Here is a 20,103-nt window from a genome sequence, read left to right on the forward strand (position 1 = left end):
TACAGGGACCATCTTCACTGGAGGCCTGTGAGGACACAGTTTATTACTCATTTTGAAATGTTCCTGCCATGGGCAGGGACACCTACCACTAGACCAGGCTGCTCAAAGCCCTGTCCAATCTGGCCTTCAACACTTCTAGGATGGGGCATCCACAGCTTCTCTGGGGACCCTGTTCCAGTTCCTCACCATGCTCACAGGAAAAAAATTTCTTCCTAATATCCAATATAAATCAACCATTCTTCAGTGTGAAGTCATTCCCCTTGTCCTTATCACTCCATGCCCTTGTAACTGTCCCTCTTCAGCTCTCTTGTAAGCCCCTTTAGGAAGGTTCTGTGAGGTCTCCTTGGAGCCTTCTCTTCTCCAGGCAGAACAACCCCAACCTTCTCAGCCTGTCTTCAGAGGGGAGGTGCTCCAGTCCCCTTACCAACTCTGTGGCTTCCTCTGGACACATATCAACAGTTTCATACAATCAAGAAATTAATGTCCACTTGTGAAACATTTCCAGAGTGAAATCTTGCAGGTTATGGCAGGCAGAGTCCTTCTTCAACAGCACTGACATTAATGCTGCTTCAGAGGTCTTGCACATTTTGCCATGGTACCTGGGCACTCAGATTGGCTCCTGCAGCTCCCCCAGCCCACTCCCAGGTGGGCACTATCCATGCCTCCTCCAAACTGTGGGATACAAATAAATACCAAAGTCATTCTCCCATTTCTTAAAAAGTTATAAGACTGTACAGGACAGGAGTTCCTTTGTCAAGGGTTGGGGAAAGGGCTTCGTGAACTTCCCACACAAATGCCACAATTCTTAGTGTCTGCAATTCCTGACATATTTAGATGAAAGGCGCTTAAGAGCTTTCAAGTCAAATATTTTTAATTAAACTTGAACATATACATGCAAGTAGAAACAAGTACAAACATTAAACAAAGTTGGTTGATAAGGTTACATTATCAAACAAGAATCATCTCAATCAGAATTATTTTCCATATTTAGAACTCCATATTCATCTCAGACTTCCCAGTTGCTTGAAATACGACTGAAGTTGTCTATCTTCCATTTCCATCTTGTTTTTGCAATCCAAGGACATTTTTTGTGACAGTCTTTTCAAACAAAAGAACTTGCCAGCTCTTTTTTCAAGCTTTTCATATGAAGAATTTCAGGTTTTCAGGAATCACTTACAGGATACTGCTTGTAATGCAATAGAGAACACCAAGATTTTTCTGTATTTTTATCTATATATGTATTAATGAAAAAACCCTCATTGTGCAGCCTTCCACAGAGACATAGATTGGTGTGTTCTTGGTGCAGCATAAGAACCCGCATTTTCAGGCCTTTGGGACAGACACACAGCTCTCTGAGCATGGCAGGACATTTTCTGGCTAAGAGAGAAATCATCCAACAACAACATAAGATGACAATAATACAGATATTTTAAGATATTGTAATTTACCACAGAACCTCCAACTAAACAGAAAACATGTTCAGCATGTATTCCACATGATGTTTAGATATCTAAGATTATAGCTGGTACAAACCTGTTCTTCCAGGATTAAAACAACTCTGAATGTATTGACTTAAGGAATTAAATTACATTTGGTACTAGAACTCTTATCAGACAGATTGATGACAGAGAGCCCAAACAGCACCACAAACAGCCAAGGTGTTAAAAACATCACTCATCAAGAGAGAATGAAAGATATTAGAGGTCAGAAACAGTTAAGATATCTTTAAAAAGAGAGAGAAATTCTTCCCCATCTCTCTTCAACTATAATACAAATAATCAGAAATTCAAAATTATAGCAAGAAAATGTGATTTGGTCACTAAGAAAATTCTCCTAAATATACACATTTGACACTGGAATAGATGACCTGGGAAATCTGCAATAATGAGATCTCAGAAAAAGGCTGGACAAATCTGTCAGGAATACTACAGAGTTCACAGAATCACAGAAAAACAGAATAATGAGGTTGGAAGAGACCTCTAAGATCAGGAAGTCCAACCTATGCCCTAACACCTCAACTAGACTATAGCACCAAGTGCCATGCCCAGTCTTTTTTTAAACACATCCAGAGATGGTGATTCCACCACTCCCTGGGAAGACAATTCCAGTACTTTATTATTCTTTTGGTGAAAATTTTTTTCCTAATATCCAACCTATACCTTCCTTGACATAGCTTGTTCATAGTTCATGCATCCTTTCCAGACAAATTAGTTCAACAGTCTTTTCACCCTTATTTTCTATAATTTTATGATCACATTTTCAAGTGATTTATTAGGGTGTTTCTTTCCTACACTTTCATTGACTTTATACTTACAAGTAACTTTAGGATTGACTTCAGGCTCCTCAGCAAGCTCAGCAAGTCTCAGATGCTTTATTAGTAAAATTTCCAAGTATGACTACTCAGTGAATACACTGAGCTCTTGTATCTGAAAAGGACAGCTCTGAGGAAATGCCACAAAAACAAAGCACACTGGATTCATAAAAGATATTGCCTCCTTGGAAAAAATAAAACCAAGAACAAAACCAAAAAGAAAGCAACAAAAAAAACCCACCAAAAATCCCCAAAACCCACTCCCTTTCCCCCCCAAAAAACCCCAATCCAAAATCAAATCAGCAATAAAAAAAATCCAATTCCATGTGCTAAACACTGCCTAATTTTCCAGGAACATAACATTTAAAGGAGTAATTAAAATGGAAAACTATGCACTTTACTGTCATTCCTGCATAAATTGTATGTATATTAGAAAGGGATGGGCAAAGTATTGGGGGGGAGGTGAAGGGTGGGATTTATTAAAAAAATAAAATCATTACTGACAGTTCCTAACGTGTCACCTTGATACACAGACTTAGTCTGACATACTGAAAATGCTGAATCATTTTCTACTTTCATTTTCCTGAAGAACAAGAAGTCATAAATTAAGGCATCTTATGTATCAGGAAAACTGAACAAGTTAAAATATTCTTGGAATTTACATGGTAATTCTTAAAATTCCAAAAGTAAAATCTTCTCACAAAAGAATATTGTGGAAACAGATTAAAGACCATTTTGTCTTCTAAGGACCCAAGGGATATTTCTACCTGCAGGTCAGAGATCTTCAGTAGCACTGCTGTGCTCAGCCACACAAACAGACAAAAGCTCAGCCTGGTAAAGACACTGCCCTCAGGAAAAGAAGCCATTCTCTTCTGACAGTATCTGTACTCCACAGTTCTCACCAACACACCACACTGCCTCAATGTTACACGAAAAACAGCAGCAGCAACACCAAACCACTGAATCCGGGTTCTACAGATGGCCCTTCTAATTAATCATGGTCCTTGTTACCAGGTTCTGGCTTAGGCCAGCTTGGTCTAGAGAGAGAGAGTTAGTACAGCTCTGGGCTGGAGCAGCTCCTGCAGCTGAGAGCTCCCCAGCGGTGCTGTGCAACAGGAGAGACTTGCCAGGCCTTCACTTGAACCCAGCAAGCTTCAAGAGGGAACCTGCATTCTGTCTGACCATGAGCCATCCCACTTGTACAAATGTATTCAAAACATCTCTGCACAAAAGAGCCCAGGAAAGGAGAAGAGCACAAGGAATTAGATAGAGAGCAAGGGCAGGGATGCTTTGCTGCAGGATCGAGCCAGTGCATACAGATAAGAGATCCCAGCAACACTTTGGCCAAAGGCAAGGAGTAAGAGGAAGCACTATTACATGCTAAGGAGAATGGCTAGGGAAAGCGAGATTTGGCTTTTGCTTTATATTTAGTGCTCAGGCAGAAGTAGTGAAAACAAATTAAGCACGTGGCAGGACTAAAGCAGTGGAAACTATATATGATCTCCAATCATGGTAGTATTTGGAGCCCAAGCACCTTTGGATTCTTCTTTTAAATTCTGTCAAAAATGGACTAGAAGATTGTCTGCCCTGAAGCTCAATTTATATTTTTTTCCTTGTGTGGTCAAACAAAGTCACAGATTCAGCTTGTCAATAACTGATTAAAAATTCATCAACTATCTTGATCAGTGTTAACAGCTAATTGCAATGCTTGCTTTCGCTCTCCCACAGCTGGAAGGAAATTTAAGAAGTCCATGGCAACATGAAAACAGTGACAAAGGCTACACATAAAGAACCTGCTTCACCTTGCTGAAACCTCAGTATCTGAAAGCTAAGGAGGACAGAGTAAATCTGCTTCTGTACACAATTAAAGAGGAGTTACACATGCATTTAATTAAGCTAATTGCTCTTGCTTACCATGACACTTATCTGAAACAAATCATTAATGGTCTTCTGAAATAGAGCACTGTGATAAAAACAATTTCCTTGTGAATGCTGCTGTGGGCACTGATAACTATTTGTTACAAGGAGCTGTACACAGTTGTGACTGGCACTGTTTTGTTTCATCACATAATAAAAGAAGTTGTGCATGACTGCTTTATTCAATTATGCATGAATCACAAACCTGTCATACCTCGTGCAGGCCACTGGGATTCCTGCAGACATACTTTTATATATAAATATTTTTAGCTCAACAGAATTAATTTCTTTCAGTTTCCTGTACTTTATTCTCCTGTACTTAAGTTACCATGTCTGAGGAATTAGAACTGACAACAACCTGATGTGCAGGATGCCTATCCTATGTAGTCAATAATGCCCTGTATGTTAATATTTGGAAAGACCATACAGTCATTACACAATTCACAGTTCTGAGTGCAATTAAGTTTTATGAACTGTAGAAAAAAATTCATAAAAAGTAGTTACAACTTTGGCCTTTCAACTTCCTCCCCATTTCTACAGAGTAAAGCCTAGCCTCCAAGGCCTTGTTCAGTCCCTGTTACACACTGTTTTGTTTTCCCTATAAAATTCTGCAAATAATTTAAAAGCATTCTTCCAGAAAAACACCCCCAATGTGCTGCTACATTGCATCATTCTTTCCTCCTCAGCATAAACCCAAGGACAGACTTCAAACACTGACAACATGATCTCTATGTCCCCTCATCTTAGTTTCTTTAGAGCTCTAGCAAATTAACTTGTCTTTTCATTAAGACAGAAGAAATTTGGTCGAGTGACTTTCTCACCAAAACCCCAGATTTTCAATAGGCACACTGTCCTCAAGACCATCATTGTGAGTCTTCCACACCAGTGCTCAAGGGACACACGGCAGATAAAAGACCCCTCATCAAGAGATAAGGAAATCTCATTTAGATGCAGAAGTGAAATGGTAACGTTTTAAACCCAGCCTGTAACAGAAAACACCCCCCTCCAACACACTGCTTTAATTAAGTTTCACAACATGCTTCCTAAGAAAATAAAAACCATCTTCCACTGAGTAGAAACCATACTAAGACCAAAAACTGCACACAACTAAATTAGGTGGCCTTACTTACCAAATAAGCAGGTCCTTTTTAACCAAACCTTAATTAAATACAGTCACCTAAATTCTTTTTTCTGAGCAATTATCAGACCTATCACCCTTAAGCAAAAGGAGCTCCACTGAGCAGTCTTTCAGATTTCAGACTCCAAGTTACAACTTAAAACAAAGGAGTATTTCAATATGATTTCATTGGCAACTACCTGGCAGTAAAGCATTACAGGAAACACTAATTGTTTAATAACTGCTAATAAATTACAGCTCTGAAAATATAATATATTAACTATTAGGCGTGCTAAACCTGTTACTTCCCTCACCAGCTCAGGTCCATTTTTTATTTTGGGATTACACAGAGTCAAACACACAGAAACAAACCACGAGGAGACACAGAGATGAGATGAGCCTTGTAAACTTACCCCTCCTGACAACTTAATCACCCTGACTTTGCTGCCGACATGGGGCCCATCACTAGCACTGTTTGTCCGCTGCATCACAGTCCTTTTCACCCCCGGCTTCTGCTCCTGGGGCCTCGCGGGGACCGAGGCCACTCGAGCCGCCTGCGCCGTGGGCAGCGCCGCCGCAGCAGGTTTGCTCTGTAACACTTTCTGGGGTGCCTGAGGCTGACTCGCAGGAATTGTTCTAGTTTGCCTCAGCTGCTTCACCGGCTTCATCTGCTGTCCTTGGTACTGCCCGTCCCCTGCGCCCTGGGGGAAATCTGTGGGTTTGGGGTGGATGTTTGCAACTACCGCGTCTTGCTTCCTAACAAGGAGTCTGTTTTTCACGTTGTGCCTGGTCTGCAAGCCGGAGTGGGGTATGTAGGGGCTGCCGTTGGTGGGGAACTCGGAGGAGTCCTCCTCGTGCTGCAGGTAGGACTGCTGGGAGCAAGGCTGCTGCTGCTGCTGCTGCTGCGCAAGTCTCTCCAGCAACTCTCTCTTCCTGGCCCCAGCCTGCTGCTGCCGTCTCAGCTCCTTCTGCTTCAGGATCTCCTCTCTCAGGCGCTTCTGCTCTTCTATCTTCAAACGATACAACCGAGTTTCTTCATCTTCGTCTGGGTACTACAAAGGAAAAAACAAATGAATTTATAAAATTCTAAACAGGTGCCTAGCTCCGTCAAAACAACATGAAATTGTTTCAGATGTAGAGCTTTTTAAATTTTCCCTGATACCAAAGCAAGGCTATTAGTGGAGTGCATCTGCTAAGGTTTATTTGCTATTCATTACAGACAAACAGCTCAAATCTGGTTTAGGACTTAGATATACTACTTCCTAGACAGAAAAGCTTTAATACCACTTGAGAAATCTGATCAGAATAATAATAAAAAAATAATATAAAAAGTTTTACAAATTGGAATTAATTTAAAAGTTTCCAAAACCAATTAAACTATTAATATAATTCAAGATATCAAAATATGTTTCAAATAGAAGGTAACAATACAGAGGCAACCCACTGTCACATAGGTTTTATCTTGCTCTTTTCTGACAAAGTAACAAAAGGTAGGGTGGTAAATGACCTGAAAGGCCCTGATTAGAACTATTGATTTTTCTCACAGAATTTTAAGCCTGATCTCAAACTCATTTGTCACACAATAATTGGTTATAATGAACAGCACAAGTCAATCTCTCTGACCTTGAACTCATGCACTCTCTTCAGAATCAAAATGTTGCCAAATGCAGTGTTGGAATATTAATGGTATATAGAGAATGCCTTTAATATTCCAGCCCTGGGCCTCTCTGAAAGTACTACACACCATTAAATAACCTTCCTAAAGATTCTTCAACTCTGGAAGAACAGGTTGTTATGAAAAGCTGTATAAAAATGGACAAGAGTCAAGGAAATGCAGATTCTCATCATCCTGGAAAAGAAATCATATGGTTCTTGCAATAAAATATTTTTTTCAGAATGAGGAAGCATGCTTTTTTATTATATTCTCTCTTTTTAACCATTTGAAATATTTAAGTTAGACTTATAGAGAATGCTTCCAAATGGTAATGAGCATAACATTCTACTCAAGATGCATCCATCACTCCTAACAACAGCCTCTCCAAGTAACCATACTCAGCAGGCTGGTAAATTATTTTAGCATAGAGTGCCAAAATATTTCTCAAAAACTGGGAATCTGGGATGAATCTTTACGTATCTTGTAGCAACTGGGTGCAAACTGTTTTCGACAAAACTGCCATTTTTTGAACATATGTGACCCAAATGTGTGACTTGAAGGCTTGGGGTTTTTTTAATACTCAAGTGCTTTTAATCCTAGTGCACCCTAGAATCCTCCCCATCCCAAGAAAAAACCCAGCAGAACAGATTCAGCCATAATGTTGGTTCATGGATGTGATAGCCCAACAGGGCCAGATCTGCACTAACAGCACCCAAATGCACAAATCCTGAATGGTTGTTTCCTTCAGCTGTAGCTGCTTCTTCCCTGAGCAGGTACTGACAGGGATTATTCTCATAGTTACTAAAACCAGCTCATTGTCTCAAATTAGAAGTCCAATTACAAGCATCTAATAAGCAGTCTAATTAGAAGCCAAAACAATGGCTAAATAAGACTAACCAAATTGCATTTTTAAAACTTGCATTTATTTTTTAAGTATGGGTTGTAGTTCAGGGATGAGGTCTAACACAGTTCTAACAATTCTTTACATGAGAATGCTCCATCCACCCTGAAGTTCTTATCTTTATCTATACTTCGTGGAACATGATGGTGGTGATTAATAATAATCATTGTGACAACTAAATTAGAGATTTGTGTTGATAGATGGTACAGAAACATCCTTCTACAGGAGGAAACCCAGATATTTCATCTTGTATTGACTACTGGAGATGCTGGATTGTAGCAAAAAAAAAAAAAGAATAATAGCCTTATGAAATACAGGGAAAGATTAAGACCCTTAAAAATAGTTTGCAAAGGATGAGAAAACACGTAAGCTCCAGCTAGGAGGAGGATGTGCTGTTATGCAGATCCTGATGCAATTAATAAAATTTTCAGTCATTTTCAGAGAAACTAAGTATCACAATTACTACAATTGTTCAGAGGGAAAACTTGTTTCACTTAACTTAATGAATTAGTTTATTCACCTGCTTTGGTTTAGATTATAATATTCTACAATTTATCCAAACAAGCCTGGCTTGTTTAGATAAATAAACAATGATGGATGGCATGAGCCAATACCAAGTTTGCTTTTGGAGGTAGTCCTGTAATTTTTTTCCCCTTATGTTCAGTTGGAACATTGCAGCATGAGTGTTCAGGAGACCACCACTTCTACCGGTGCCCTTTATTAGGCTCATTTTATCACCTAACAAGTTCTAAAGACCTTGGGAGACAGAGATCATGATGTGGCAGGCTCAGAACACCAACTCAAAGGTTGCACACAGCAGCACAGAGATGTGTGCTTTGCAGCACACAAATGAGTCCTGCCAGCAGACAAGGAATGAACATCCCAAGGGACTCTGACTAATACATCCCTGCAACAGCCCTTGGACAGATACACTGATTCCAACTATGCCAGAATTAAACACAGAAAGACGACTGATATAAACTAGACATAAACTCTGTTTTTCTATGCAGTTCAAAGAATGCTTAGTAGAATATTCAGGCAACTTGATCTCAAATATGTCATGGAAATTAGTAATGATCTTTGGAAGTCAATCCCTTCTTAAAAGTTAAAATCAAGCATCAAGAGCCCTGAGGTTATATGACAACTGCAGATCAGATTAGAGGTAGATCTAAATCCTTAAAAAGCAAGGTACTACTACTGTTAAATTCTAAACAAAATGCCCCCACAGCTAGAGGAAGATAACAGAAAGACCCTGTGATGATTATCAAAGTATCTCCATAAGAAGTCAGCTTTATCAACTTAGTTGTACAATGGCCCAACAGATTGAGAAGGACAGCAAACTCCTTCTCAGGATGAAAACAGGGGCAGTTAAACCCCCTTCTCCTCAGCACTTAGAGCACCTTATATACACCATCCTAGAGAGTGAGGGTATATATGTGATGCACAGTACATATCAATGACTGACAGTATGTAATAAAGACATTCAGCATATGGAACAAGCAAGACAGGGTCAAGATGAACATAGGACATGATGCCTATTGCTGATGACTTCCATCCCATTACTTCAGTAAGCCCAGTATAGATTTCTTCAACAAACAACAGCATTGCCAAGGAAAAAAAGAAAAAGGCACGGAAAGCAAGCATTTTGCCTACAGAATCAACTGGGAGAAAGCACAGATTCTTTGAAGTTCAAACCACTAATTTTCACATCCCGTGTATGGAAGCAACATTATCTGTAGGTGAAAAAGCAGAAAAACATGGAGCAGCCTTTTCCCTAGATAAACAATTATTAAGCTTCATGTGCTTTGGGTAGAAAACTCCCCAACATGAAGAAATGGTATACTGCACATGTATATAGCTCCTCCTTTTACAGGAGGCTGCAAAGTACAAAAGGCCAGACATGCTCTTGGTTTTGTAGGGGTGGCTTTTTTTCTGGCAGGTTCTGAGTTTGTTTTCTTTTCTTTTTCTTTTTTTTTTAAGTGGAAATTCTCTTCCATCTTTGAACAGCTTTAACACAATGCATTTCACTGAGGTTTGAAGGCAGACTGAGCCTTAGCTGCAGGTTTTTCTTCTCCCTCAAGATCCAAGATAGTTTTGATGGAAAGCACCAAAAGAAAACGTTACAGGCTGCTTTCCTGAATCTAGCTGAAGAGCACCAGCAAGAGAAGCAGCAGTCCCACATCCTTCTTCTGGGGAACCTAGAATGGTACTGTTGACTTAGGAAAAGACAGCAAGGACATACTCTAAATCAAGGGATTAAACTTTCTACTGAAATTTAAGTCCTACTACCAGTATCTTGCTTTTCATGTAGTGAATTAAAAAGAAATAAATCCACACCTTTCCAGAAGTCTGCAGGATTAATTGCCAAATAACAGAACTAAATGCCGGGGCAATAAGAACCAGACACTGTTAATGTTCTGGTTGGCTCCCAAGCAACAAAAAAGGAATCATGCAACCAGGATTACTTAAATGTCTCAGTAAAATGGGTGCAAGAACAAAGCAGTCAAAATGGTTTGATCTGTGGCATAAACACAAATCTATTTAGCAGGCTTGTCTTTATTTTTTAAGCTATAACATTAAAAACATAAGAAGCTAGAATAATTTGTCTAAAAATTCATGCCAATTGTTTGCAAAAGGCACAGCCAGATCCAAATTGCATCATTTGGCTGCCTGTGTTCAAAACTACAAAATATCTGAATTAAAGGCTACCTATGTATACACACTGTACATTTCACATTGCTGATAACATCAGCTCCTGAACCCGAGGAAGGTGTAAGACACCCTACAAAGCAGAGGTGCTGTACATCTTGGACAAATGCGGAGAGAGTGAAGAACAAGGTTACAAGTTACTCCAAGAAGCACACTGCCCTCTTGCTAATTTCCAACTGGAAACAAAAACTGTGATAAGACTCTTCTAAGCACAAGACAGGAGGCACCATTACAAAAATTTGGAAGACAAGTTATTTAAACTGGAGAAAATGCTGCAAGTTTTCAAGTAGTTCATAATTAAAAAGATGAAAATATTGATACATTTGATGTAGTAATTTAGTGCAGCAACTCTTTCCCATATTGTAAGCCTTGTTAGAGAAGACAGCAATGTAAAATCCAACAAAATTCACAATTTACTGGATTTGGAAGAACAGAACACAAAGGTTTTCTTTCAGTACATCAAGGACATTATCCCCAGTGTAAGTACTAACATTAATACACCAGTGACTACGCAGTGCTCTACTGATTTCCCTCCTGTTCTCCAATACCCATTTCTCCTAAAGACACATCACCTTTCTCCATTCTCCCTCTTCTTTAAACTCAAGAATGCTTAATTCTGCCTTAATTCCTCTAATCCTAAGCTGACTTCAACAGGAGCAGAATTAGGCCCAGATCATCCAGACTTTCCTATTTCAATGACAAAATGATGTTTCAGACTAAGGATATACAATTTAAATCCTAGGGAGTAAAAGCTATTCTGAACAGGCATTTAAGGTCAGTATTTTGCAGCCTCACAGGAACACAAGCATTCCATTAACATACAGTTTTTAATCTTCTATTCACTCACATTGCAAACCTTTCAAACATCTATATTTAGGGTGAGCAAAACCTCTAACAGCCAATATTGCTATTTTTTTGGTGCTTCCTGAATGATAGGCCACTCATAAATACAGCCACTGACTCTTTAGGAAGAAAGATGCAAAGAAAAGTCTTAATTTTCCAGTTGAAGACACTTGGAAAATAACCTGCCCAATTCAGTTATGTGCCATACAGCTAGAAAAGGTGACAGAACTTAACTCTTTCTCACCATCATCAAAAGCAAAAGAACAGGATGAAGTCAGCTAATTACAAAAAAAAAAAAAAAACCACACACAAAAAAGACTGCAAAACATTATAATCTGCCTAAGGAGAGATATGTAATAACCTACATTACAAAAACAGTGAAGAAAATAATTAAATGCTTATAAATGAGCATTTTTAGTGCAGCATTCCCATCTGTAAGAGTGACAATAAGCAGCAGCAGTGAACAAGAGCACTGCAGTGGCACAGCAGAAATGGGACAACAGCAACTACACTGCTTGCAGCACCAGGCTCTGCTCCAGGTGTGCTTTGGAAGGACAAGGTTCTCCTAATGCCTGCCAAATATAACCACAAGGGCTTTACTAGGAGACTTCACTTGTTCCAAGACAACTCTGGTTTTTTTATCCTGCTTTGCAAAAACTTGCATAAAACAGGTATCAGAATTTTTTCAATGACAGTTTTGGCAGAGAAATACAAAGAAAGTTTTACTTGTTATACACCAAGAATTCACACAGGTAGGATTAGTTGGTTTGATAACCACAGGCTGGAGTATTTTTAAAATGTAAAATGGAGACAACAAGATGACTGCTTTGGGGTTGTTTGTTTAGTTTTCTATTTAACTAAAATAAATTTTTAAAATTCTTACCTTTTTCTAAATACTGCCAGAGATACTTTGGAACTAATGCCTTAATTTTCATATGACTACACTACAGAATAACTTCAATATGCATTAGCTAGGGAGGCCTGTGGCTGATTTTTCAAGACTTACTAATGGCCTGAAAGAAAAGGCTTCTCTATGAGGCACTGTATTTTGCATTTTCTGTGACTGAGATTATTCCAAGAGACTGAATTGAGAGGAAAGAGATTACTTTTTTTCCCAAAAAAGGTGAAAATTAAAAGCTAAAAGAAGGATTTTTTTTTCATTTCCATTGAAATGCAAGTGCACAGGAGGTCAAACACTGATGGCTTTAGGTTCCTTTTCTGCCTCATTTATGGAAATTAGTTATGACCATCCCTAATTCAAGAACAAGATGAAAAGCTAATCATGAGCAGCTTAAAAGGAAGACAGCATTATCACAATTAAAGCTTTCAATGGTTGCTGAAGAAAACCTGGTACTTGAGACAAGATTCATGCTTAACTATAACCATGAAGATTTAGAGTTCTTCACAGAATAGCCTGACAAAGCACACAGAGTGCATTTAGCCATCATGCTCAGGATATAAAGAGAACCATCAGTCCAATCCCACCCACTCTCTCAAAGTAACAGAGCTCATGGAGAGTCTTCTCTAGCTGCCATAACATCTGTGCAGGGAAACGGTCATCTGCTCACACGACACGATCCAGTGGAGCTGAAAACACTGGCATCTGATTTTTTCAATTGTGCAGAGCAAACAGCACCACCTTCTCCAAAATGGAAAACTTAAAAGCATCTCCTCTTTTCCTTTACCTGAAAAGGTTTCATAAAAAAAGAGATTTTCTTTTTCAAGACCAAGAGCAAGAAGCTCCACAGACAGCACAGCTAAGATCTCCTGCATGAATGCTCAAGGCCTAGTAGAGACTGAACAGCCTAAAGGAAAACAGCACGAGGAAGACAGATCTCCAAATAGACTTCTTTTTTCCTTTAAGCCACACAGCATCATACAAAACGACAGAGAAGAGGCTTTCAGACTTAGAAGAATATGATCACCTGAAAATATAATTCCCAAAGATAAAAATGGGCAAAATAAGTATTTCAGAGAACTGTATCACTGATTACACCTTTACTCAAATTCTGCCTTTTCCTAGTAGAAATGACAACTTCTCCTGCAAAACAAATTCACTACAGCCTTGCCAACCTTCCAGACCTTTTATGTCAATGAAGACTATTTCTGCTGTTAAAATAAAAGAGAAGTGCAATCCAGAAGGGAGGCCTCTAGTGGCACCAAAAAATATTTGGTGGATAATACATTAAGTGTGCTTTCAGGTCATAAATCAGACTAGAAAAGTTTTTTTTTTTAAAGGTGGGAGCTTTGTTTCTTGTTGTTTGGTTTTTGGTGTTTTGTTTGACAAAAAAAAAAAAAAAAAAAAAATCCCTTACCTCTGGTTCACATTTTCCTTCTGGCTTTGCCTGGCCCACTGGAGTGATTGCTTTAGCTTTCATCTCAGGCCTTCCCTGGGAGTTGCCACCACCAGTGGCAGACTTGGTGGCAGACATGGTGCTGGTGATGGGTTTGACCTGAGCAGCTGGGGTGGAGCTGCGCCGGCTGTTGCTCATCTCCATGGCGTGGGACGGGGCTATCGGCAGCTCGCGCAAGTTGCTGTTCCTGGGGGCAGCCGACTGCAGCTGCTGACTGGAACGCTTGACAATATTCTGTGATGGGGTACTCTGAAAAGAAGGAAGGAAAAGAACTGCTGACTTCCACCATAAACCAGGCTGAAGTGAGTTTGGTTTCACATTTTCCTGATTTAGTTCAGTTTGGGAAAACAAGCTTTGTGAAGTGGCACAATATTTTTAAAATACAGAAATGAGAACATTTTAATAACCTTTTTTTTCCTAATTAAAAGAAAAATTTAATCTCACTTCTTTAACAGTATGCTCAGAAACTGGATTCACCGTGTGACTGCCTTTCCTAATCAAAGCAATTATGCTAAACTATAGTTATATTGTCTTCAGCACTGCTCCAGGCTGTTGTCCTACCCAACCTACAAAACAGCAGAATAGGCTGCATTGGAGGAAACTCACAAGAGAGGAGAGGCATTATCTGAACCAGAAAACTGATCAGCAGTGATACAGAGAGGCCTTCAAAAAAAAAGAGTGTCACAGAACTGGGCTCCCACACAACCACAGACTACCAGCAGCTGTAAAGCCTTATAAAGCAAACCTATCTTTCACAACCCCTTCACTGCTAGTTCTTGGGCAACTGAAACATCTCCTCTTGGACCCAAATCAAAAAGAACTCTGAAGACCAGAGGCGAAAATTAAGATATCCATGGTATTTTCTAATGTAGATTATAAAATGATCAAGGCAGAAAATGAGCAAGAAATGATAAAAGGAGGGGAAAGAGCAGGAAGGGAATAAATAGAACTGAAAACCCACACGGGTGAGTTTTGAAACCTGTGCTTATATGCCTGCTACTCATGTAGGACATGGACGCATGTGGTACTTACATGCCTTGGCTTCATTGGACCCTGTCGTGGCTGACACTGCATCCTGTTGTTATTTGGCTGCTGCTGTGTGGCTTGCATGTGAGGCCTGAACTGTGGCTGGTTCATGGGCATCAGGGGCTGTGGAGGCCCTTGGAGATGGTGATGCTGCTGCTGCTGCTGGTGATGGTGCTGCTGTTGCTGCTGGTGATGCTGCTGATGAGGTTGAGGTTGTGGCTGAGGCTGTAATGGAGGATGCATGGGACCCTTCACATGAAAAAAAAAGTATTTTAGTTTCAAGGTAATAAACTCCAGAAAAGCAGCTCCAGCCTCTCAAGTCCTTAGAACTGTAAGCAGCTATGAATCAGGTTATACTAAAATCATACAGAGGAAAGAACAGACCAACCAAAGCAGCGTATGGTCGTTCTACTCTTAAACCTGTGTAAGGCAACAGCTGAAGTAAAAAACTAAAAAGATGAATTCAAGGGTTCCTGTCCTCTACACGGTTTTCTAATGCGGTTTATCCCGGCCCTCTGCACATCCCCAAAGCGCTGCTCCGCTCCCAGCCCCGCTCCCAGCCCGCTCCCGGCAGAGGGCGCTGCCGCCCCGCGCTGCCCCGGCCCGGCCCCGAGCGAGACCGGGGCACTGCAGCGGGGAGATGCATCCTCTGCAGGCACAGCCGTGATGGCACTGCAGGGCCACCCCCTTCGGACCTGCAACGCTTCCTTCGGCTGCGCTACTCCCCCAGCCCTGTACCTGCATGCTGGGCTGCGTGTGCGGGGACAGGAAGGGCTGTCCGGGCGCCTGCAGGAACTGCTGCCGCGGGGGGATGAAGGGCCGCGGGGCGGCGGAGCCCGGCTGGTTGAAGTGCAGGATGCCCACCGGGCCCTGCGGCTGCATGCTGGGCCGCACCGGCCGCTCCCGGGGATACACCGGCTGCTGTCCCTGCTGGTTAAAGGCGGGCCCGGGCGGGCTGAACGGCATCGGGCTCTGCGTAGGAACGGGATGCGCGCTGTTAAGCAGCGGGGGAGGCGGTGGCGGTGGGGGGCTGCGCTGCTCAAACAAGGGATGACCTGGGAACCTCGGATCTGCGGGAATGAGAGAATTGATTCAATTACAACTTCCTGGGACATAAACATATTTCAGAAACACAGAGCTCTAGTCTGTTTTGGAAAGTAACCTGGAATTTGCAGAATGCAAAACTCTGTGGGATGTTTTAATTGTAAGAGCTACCCTCGAGGTTATGTTTCTCTTGTTCCTGTCGCTTGTGTATAAGAGGAATTGACCCTTGAAAGACCAGCACAACTGGTACTCTGCTGGAATCAGTAATACCTTTTGGAAATTCTACTTCAATAAAATCAATGGAGGATTCCAGCGATTATAATTTAAACTACAGAACTCATAAAGCATTGATACCATTTGCTGACCAGTATTTAGCACATTTTTACCTATAGTACATGTATAAAACATTTGAAAAATATTATATTTATATATATATATACATTACATATATGTGGTATAAATATAGACATGCACTTACCTCCTCCTTTCTTTGCTAGGCTGTATCATTTTATCTAACCTTAAGAAACTTCTTACACTACACAAACAGTCCAGGCAGTTTAAAGAGTTACAAGAAGAAACCCAAGTGTATGGAGAGTACTTGTTATCCAAATTATAACAAAGTGCAGCAACTTCATTACAACAATCACTTAGATATTAATTTTGTGTCTATATACTATCTGGATTCATGGCAGTTACAGGTGAAGACATATTTAAAAAAGTAAAAATCCACATGAAAAGAAGTAAAAATATACTAGACAACCAGAATTTCTGGTATGTACCAGCCTGACTACATCAGATGGGAACTTCCAGCCTTCAGGTTCTTCTGAACACGTCATTTTGTGGGATACGCAGTCACAGTGCAGTCACTTTACAACAGGCGGGTGTTGGTTGTTAATGGGATTGAAAATGCTCACCTGCTAAGAAGAAAGGATCTCTGTCCTGAGGAGGCGGAGGAGGGAGTGGTGGAGGTGGTGGGGGTGGCCCTCTCCACTGGTCCTGGATTGGCAGCCTTGGAGCCTGGGAGAAGTTGGTAGGAACTGGTCCAGGTGTATGCTGCTGGAAGTCTGGAGGGCCCTATTTAATGAGGCAGAATTAAAATTAAGGCTACCATATAGAAATTTATGTATTGTCTACTATAACTTTTCTCTCAAAAATACAACTGCTATATGAACTCTCTCCTATCACCCATACAAACTGACAGCCTTTACTGAGTCATTCCTTCACAATGGAAGATATATTAAACCCAAGTACAGTATCCTGAAATGAATTCACAATGTTTTAATAATCACTAGCACCACAGGAATGCCATTTCTTCTCAAGCTTATTGAAATCCATGCAATTATTGACCTTCTCTCCCATTAATCCAAAAAAATCTGCATGTCTACTTTAGAAGACATTCCTGACATTTATCTTCATAAACCATACCATTCTTCATCATCAATTTAGCACAATGTAAGCTACAGAAGGGAGCAACTTTACTTAAAAAAAAAAAAAGGGGGGAAGGACAATTTATGACATCCAGAAAATTAAAGAAGTCATCTTTCTAAAAGAATTAAGAGGAGAGTAACATTTCTAGCTATTCACAGTTTAGCATCTGAAGCATTTTAAGAAAGAGTACGTTTTCTTTCTTCCAGTAAGGCATTGGATTTTTTTCTTTTTTAAATGCCTTTGCATATTGCAGGAAGCAGTGTGTTAATACAAAACCAGAACTCTGCAGAAGACACATTTAATTGAGTAATTCACACTATAATTTTTTTTATATCAAAAGTTGACAACATACATTGGCAACCTCTGATATACAGAGTAAGCTTTGCTTCACATAAATTATATTCTCAACCATTTCCTTACTATGTGAGTAAATCAAGTAAGTAATGAAAATAATCTGTGAACATCCTTGCTTTCTATAAAGATTCTGAAATCAGTGGTTGGGATCTGTTCTGTCTACATGTGATGGTCACCTTGAAGCTTAAACCTTGCATTACTGAAGACAAGCTTTTCAAAACAGATTCCAGACCAAAAGTTCCCTGCTAGACTGAAGCATTGTCATCAAGAAAGGACCAAACAACTAAGCTGCAGTAGCTTATCTTTTATCTCTTGAGTTGCCCTCACCAAGGGTATGCACAGTCTCACCCGATCATATTTGTACTGCACCAAGACTGGAATTTTAGGATAAGAATTTCTCACACAGCAAGAATGGCCCTAAAGCATACTCAAAATCAAAGCAGCACAAGACAGGGCAGCTTTACAGACTTCTACCAGCACAATACAACTGGGATTGGCAAGGCCCAAATAAGTAGATGAGAAGCACCAAGGATCAGATCCATTATTAAATCTGTGGCGTTCCTGAAACACCTGAATAGGGATATGTGAGATACCAAGACCTCTTATTTGGGACCAAGACTGTGACTACTTATTTTATGTCATTATACAGCCATCAACTTAAATACATTATCATTCCTAGAGATTAAAGGGTCTATATCCCCTTGCCAGTGCTTCCAGTCAGCCAGTCTCCTTTGGGTATTTCATTTAGTGAAGAGACATTATATTACACTCAAGCATGACAGTCCTCATAACATACACACTGTTTGTAGGAGGAGTTCTACACTTCTGCAAGTGAACAGTCACAACACACAATATTCCTGCCACCTTGGAACTGACTACTGTCTTTGAATTTCACAGTCTGTCTGCAAACAACAGCAGTTGGAGCAAGATGGAGCTGTTCGGGATGGAAAGAAGTGACATTTATTTGTTCCATAAAATCCTTTCCAGGTTTAGCTGAACAAGGATGTTGAACTGCTTTGCCCTTCCCTCATGTTGAGCAGGACAGCACTGGCTGCCTGCCAAAAGATCAACTGAACACAAACCTTGAGGACCCTGACCCTTCACTCCCAAACTACACCTCCAGCAGCACTGCACACAGGAGCTGCAAGAGCTACTTCCCAAATAAGGTTAGATGCATTCCCTCATCTCAGTACCTTTGGTGACAAAAGCCTATTTCTCAAAAATAGGATTGCTCTTACAGCAATCCCAGGGAATCTCAGCCCTTCCACATGCTGCACATCCTTGAGGGAGGCACCCAGCTGACCAACTCATTTTTAGCTACTTAGTTATTACTTAACCAGTGGATAATGCATAAGGCCATTGCAACAGGAACATGGGAGAACTCAGTTCAACAGGGTACTTGCACACAAGATGGTTTTAACCTTGCATCTGATTTGCAGCACACAGTCACATGCTCATCTTGCATCTTGGGACAGAGCATGGTCTTGACAACCTGTTTTCCCCATTTTCAGAGAGCTTGACTCACAAGCTCTCAAATTCCTCATAGTTTTCCCTAGACATATGCCTACACATATCTTAGTCATTTGTAAAATAGCCAGCAAAAAACAAATTACGTGGAAACTTACTGAAACCTGGGCTAATAAATCTTAAGTGTCACATATCTGCCACCCGAGCTGAAGAACTGGCAGCAGCAATGATCTGTCTGGGCTTGGTTCCAAGCACCAAATGGCAGGGCAGTGATCATGGTCTCCTCTACCTGCTTCTTCCAAACTCGATGTATTCTGCCCTGGTTGAGGTAACAGATCCTTATCAATCTCTCCTCTCACTCCCAGACTTCAGTTTTAGTGCTAGGCTGAAAGGCAACAGGCTTAGGCTACAAACTAAGCAGCCCTCTCTGCTTCTCAACCACATTTGTAACCTGGTCTCAAGCATCTCCTTCAATAGTAATTCCTGGCCAAATTGTTCAATTTGCCTTTTTGTTCTCCTGGTCCTGCTCACTCCTTCAGATACATTCTCTCATCCCCATTGTCTTTCAATCTGGTCATTGGTTCCTAATCCCAGCTCCAGCTTCCAGACTCCAAGCTGGTAGTCTTGTGTTGTGGCAGCTGGTCACGAGTTCCTACTTGCCCCACTCAGCCCCTGATTTCCTTGCCTGTACACTTACACCAGGCCATCTTTCCCTCTTTTTTCCTGCCAGGAAAGCAGCAGGCACAGGTTGAAAAGAAATCCAGTATGTTTATTATAAATAAATAATTTTTTGTACCAGCCTTCCCTCTCCTGCCAACCTGTACCCTCATTATTATGCCCAAATTTGTCTCCTCCTAAAGCAGCCCTGAATTGCAAATGCATGGAAAGTCCTGTTGAATTTCACACAGCCCTTATGTACTGAAACATCCTCAGTGCAGCCAAACTCAATTTTCTTCCTTGGAAACTGAGCAGTAATAA

General features: G+C 40.7%; 1 protein-coding gene across 5 annotated transcripts in view; it reads right to left on the bottom strand.

The window, feature by feature from the left end:
- Positions 1–20,103, bottom strand: part of RBM33 (RNA binding motif protein 33) — a 98,839-nt gene that overhangs the window by 24,227 nt on the left and 54,509 nt on the right. For 4 of the 5 annotated variants that reach the window (XM_068174602.1, XM_068174594.1, XM_068174616.1 and 1 more), the window contains exons 11-15: positions 16,791–16,950; positions 15,571–15,902; positions 14,839–15,081; positions 13,768–14,055; positions 5,759–6,397 (exon numbers count right to left, since the gene is read on the bottom strand). In XM_068174602.1, the coding sequence (XP_068030703.1) occupies positions 5,759–6,397; positions 13,768–14,055; positions 14,839–15,081; positions 15,571–15,902; positions 16,791–16,950 (1,662 nt within the window). Of the gene's footprint in view, positions 1–853; positions 1,378–5,758; positions 6,398–13,767; positions 14,056–14,838; positions 15,082–15,570; positions 15,903–16,790; positions 16,951–20,103 lie in introns of those variants that run through there. The other variant, XM_068174624.1, reaches the window with a different exon arrangement.

This window comes from Anomalospiza imberbis, chromosome 1, assembly GCF_031753505.1.
Source record: "Anomalospiza imberbis isolate Cuckoo-Finch-1a 21T00152 chromosome 1, ASM3175350v1, whole genome shotgun sequence".
Classification (NCBI taxonomy): domain Eukaryota; kingdom Metazoa; phylum Chordata; class Aves; order Passeriformes; family Viduidae; genus Anomalospiza; species Anomalospiza imberbis.